We start from the raw sequence: 3,941 nt of genomic DNA on the forward strand, positions 1-3,941 counted from the left end.
CTGGGGGCCAAGTGATGAACCATGATGATTGTTATTGCATTATGCACAAAAATTGCACCTCTATATGTTTTAATTTCTCTACTGTATGTTTGTCGCCCTAATTATTTCTCTATTCTCTCTATATATATGGATACAAATACATTAAATAAATGAATAAAATAAATTAGAGAGTTATAGTTCCCTGGTATCTTGTGAGCTCAGTCGTTTAACCAAGATATCTAAAGCTTCCTTCATCCACCAATGCTGACAAATTTCTCTAGCTTGAGGCACTGTCATCCAAATTCTTTTCCTTAGATTTTTCTCAGGCCAGATATCAAGTTGTTGATTGACAAACAAAGGGAACATGTGGCCTTCATAGTAAATGCCATGTCTTTTGCTAATGAAATTCCATTGACCCAATTGATTCCCAACTGTTCCAACCACTCCGGCTTCTTCTATGGACTCTCTAGAAGCTGCTTCTTCTAAAGATTCATCAATTTCCCATCCTCCTTTTGGGAACATGAGCGCCTCTCCTTTCTGTGAACTCACCAATAATACCTCCAATTCCAATTCATTGCTCATCGTATCTTCCTTGAATCTATAAGGTATGCATCTGCAACAATATATATATATTAGAGTCGGATTATATTTCAATTCTATAAAATCACTTTCATTCAAACTCCAGTTTAACAAACGTCAATCCAAACACACACTGAATCAATGAGCTAACTAATTAAGGAGGACTACTTACCCGACTACTTGGCGGCCGCCGGTGTTGTTGTATCTTTGCAAGTGTCTGCCGGATCGAGAAACCAATAAGCATACTGCTGCCATGTTTCTTGATTATTATTATTATTATTATTAATTATTAATTGTATATAGATTAGAAGAAAATTAAAGAAAGCGATATACGGGGGTGTGATGGTGGAGAGAAAGAGTAGGGAATGATAGAACTATATATAGAAATGAAAGAAAGTAAGATGAGTTAGTTGTTAGTATGTTGTAAGCAGCTTAGCATCACATGAAACGCGTAATCTTAATAAGACACAGCGCATCGAGGCTTCTGTGTCGTTTCGTTCCATTACGATTCTTTTCCAGTTTCAAAGAAAGTCAATATTTACTACCCAATACCCATCTCGTTATTCTTATTCTTATTATATTATTTTAATGCAAGTAATGGGGTTTGATATTCTTTTGGCCACGTAGTCCACGCTCATAAGCCATATAGCCATAGCCTACACGGCTCGAGAGAAGATCCAATCAATTTCGTTGACTTTTTTTGAGAATAAAATACGCTGCATACGCAAATACATAATGTGAAGGCCGAAGAATTTGTAAATAAATGCCAAATGGGCTAGCGGCCCCCTATCCATTTTTTTATTTAATTAAACAAAAAAAAAAAAGAAACTGTCAGCATATTTCATTTTAACACAATTTCGTTTGCTTAATTTTATTTGAATATTTTGGTTGCTCAATGAAAGGATAATTATCATCAACACAACCTACTACTAAATATTTTCAAAACTTTTTAACTACACACTGAAATTGTAAACTAGCCTTGAAGTTTCTTTTTTGGGTGTTGGGTTGCCCCTCCTACAGTTTCATTTTTGGACATGATTTTTGGTATTACTTGAATGTAGTATTTAAGTAGGATGACTTTTTGTTGGGCTTGCTGATTTTGGATCATAGTGTTAACTGTTAAGAGAGAAAAAGGTTTAAAAAATGTGTTTGATCTACCGGGTCTTATGCCAAGCCATTATTTGTGTTAAAAGATTAACCCAAATTTCAATAACACATATTTACCAAGCCAGCCCAAAGGAACAAAAGTATTTAAAAAAAAAAGGTGTCGGTTTTCTTTGAGAAAAGCACAAATAGGTCCCTGACCTTTTGTACCGCGAACATTTTTGTCCCTTACCATTAAAAAATACTTTTAAGTTCCTGACCTTCACAAAATTTGGACGGATCAGTCCCGTCCAAATGCCTCCGTCAAGGACTGATCTGTCCAAATTTTGTGAAGGTCAGGGACTTAAAAGTATTTTTCAATAGTCAGGGACAAAAATGTTCGCAGAACCTATTTGTCCTTTTCTCGTTTTCTTTAAGTTAAGAAACTTTATGGTTTGAATCTTGTTTTTCATTATTATTTGTTGTTTATTTTCTTTTATACTTTTGTTATTACACGTTGTTGTATTGAGTTCCTTTACTTCAAAAAAAAAATTATGTATCCTAATTCATAAGTCTGTCTGTTTGTCCTTTTTTTTTATTTACAAAAAAAATTCATTCATAGAAAAAGATTAAATGCACTTACAAAATAAGAGAAAATATTACATCTAAATCTAAGAATGAAAATAAGATATGCACTGTATTGAAATTATGTGTGGTGACTAAATACAGTTCGACTACAGAGAATCTTAATAAGTAGGAATATATATAATAATGTGCATCATTATTAGTTCCTAAATCCTCATAAATTGTGCATTGTGAACTTTTTTTTTTCTTGATTAAACTCAAATATTTTTCTTATTCGCACGTATTTTTATGAAAAAAAAAAACAATTTTCTTATCTGTTTGTTTTGTTTTAGAATTTGTGAAACTACAAGAGTATGACATTGAACACTAACAAACAAGCACTATATGAATATTAAGAAATGGAATTTAAAATTTTAGATTTGTTGCTTGTTGGTATGTTAAAAACTAAACTAAACTAACGAAACTGTTTTGTGGTCAAAGGTTGAATATTAGTGGATACTATTGGATTATGTAGTTGAACTGCTTCACCTTTTTTCCTTGGCATTTGTTATTGATGATTTGTGAGAATCCTTGAGTTGACTGGTCTCCCAAATGAACCTCACACACGTATACGATGAATAATTTGACAGAAAACAATTAGACGACGCATGTTGGAGTGGACCAATTAAAACTTATGGAGTTGTACCAACACTCATTTCATTTGACATTTGACAAGAAGGAATATGTAATGGAAAAATTAGGATAGGACATAGGAGTATAGGACCAATGCTAGTAAGTGAAAAAACACACTTAATGTTAATGATTTGACCCAAATTATTAAAATAAATTTGGTTATGGTGCAAATAGAAAACACATGGGCAGAGGAAAAAGCGGTTATGTGAACACATCATGTAATAGAATTTGAACGAAGCGGAGTTGGTTGGCTTTTATTAGGTTGAGTGGCTTCCCTAATTGTCGTTTTAGGTGTCATGGCAAATGGATAATAAATAAATAATAAAAATATTATTCATATACTAAAATCAATTATTTAAATAAATCAGCCACTGCTTTAGATAAATATCAATATAATGAAACATCAATAAGTGAAAATTCGACATTACGAGATAACGTCAGATACATGGTAACGACAACATCATCGAACTAGAAATCGTCAAATTCTAACATTAAGAATACGGTTTAAAGACACTAAATCTTAAAAAAAGGATATTTAATAGGTAAATTCAGAATTGAATTACATTATTAAATATCGAATTAACTTAAGTATTGGAGTATTTTACAAATTGTCTTTCTAGTTTGATTTTCAATTTTTAAAGTCAAGATCTCCGATCTTTTTACTTCTAGTTTGTGATTGTCGCATCAGATACGAATAGCTATTAATATATTTATGTATAACTATATGTATAGTTTAATTTATTTTTAATGTGTATTTATATTTTAATATATATTTTATATTGATAATTAATTTTAATTATTAATTTTAGCATATAGATGGTATAGTATGGTTGAATAAATAATGGCATGAAGAGTTGTAGAAACTAGAAAGTGTTTCACAGTTGAAGCATTTTTAATTTTTAATTCATGTCGTGGAAACCATTTATAGAAGAGCTGCTTGTTGTACAGCGTAAACGGCAAACAGATGTGAAATTTTCTGACTTTTCATTCTCATTATCACGGACATTAACATGCTCCCTCCACGTGTTTGATCACATTTTCAT

At 31.6% G+C, this 3,941-nt stretch overlaps 1 protein-coding gene across 1 annotated transcript; it reads right to left on the reverse strand.

Annotated features, from left to right (window-relative positions):
• NUDT17 (nudix hydrolase homolog 17) lies at positions 1 to 927 on the reverse strand. Its single transcript, XM_016335369.3, has 2 exons — positions 731 to 927; positions 1 to 592 (listed from the first exon to the last, which is right to left on the reverse strand). Exons 1-2 carry the CDS (start codon positions 811 to 813, stop codon positions 172 to 174), a joined length of 504 nt encoding a protein of 167 aa, XP_016190855.1. The 5' UTR covers positions 814 to 927; the 3' UTR covers positions 1 to 171.
• Positions 928 to 3,941: the final 3,014 nt, after the last annotated feature.

The sequence above is a fragment of the Arachis ipaensis genome, chromosome B3 (genome assembly GCF_059453495.1).
Source record: "Arachis ipaensis isolate K30076 ecotype BB chromosome B3, ASM5945349v1, whole genome shotgun sequence".
NCBI lineage: Eukaryota > Viridiplantae > Streptophyta > Magnoliopsida > Fabales > Fabaceae > Arachis > Arachis ipaensis.

Coding starts and splice junctions, on each gene's coding strand:
- NUDT17 (XM_016335369.3), bottom strand. CDS start 813: ATGGCAGCAGTATGCTTATTGGTTTCTCGATCCGGCAGACACTTGCAA. Junction 593..730: donor GGCGGCCGCCAAGTAGTCGG/GTAAGTAGTCCT, acceptor ATATTGTTGCAG/ATGCATACCTTATAGATTCA.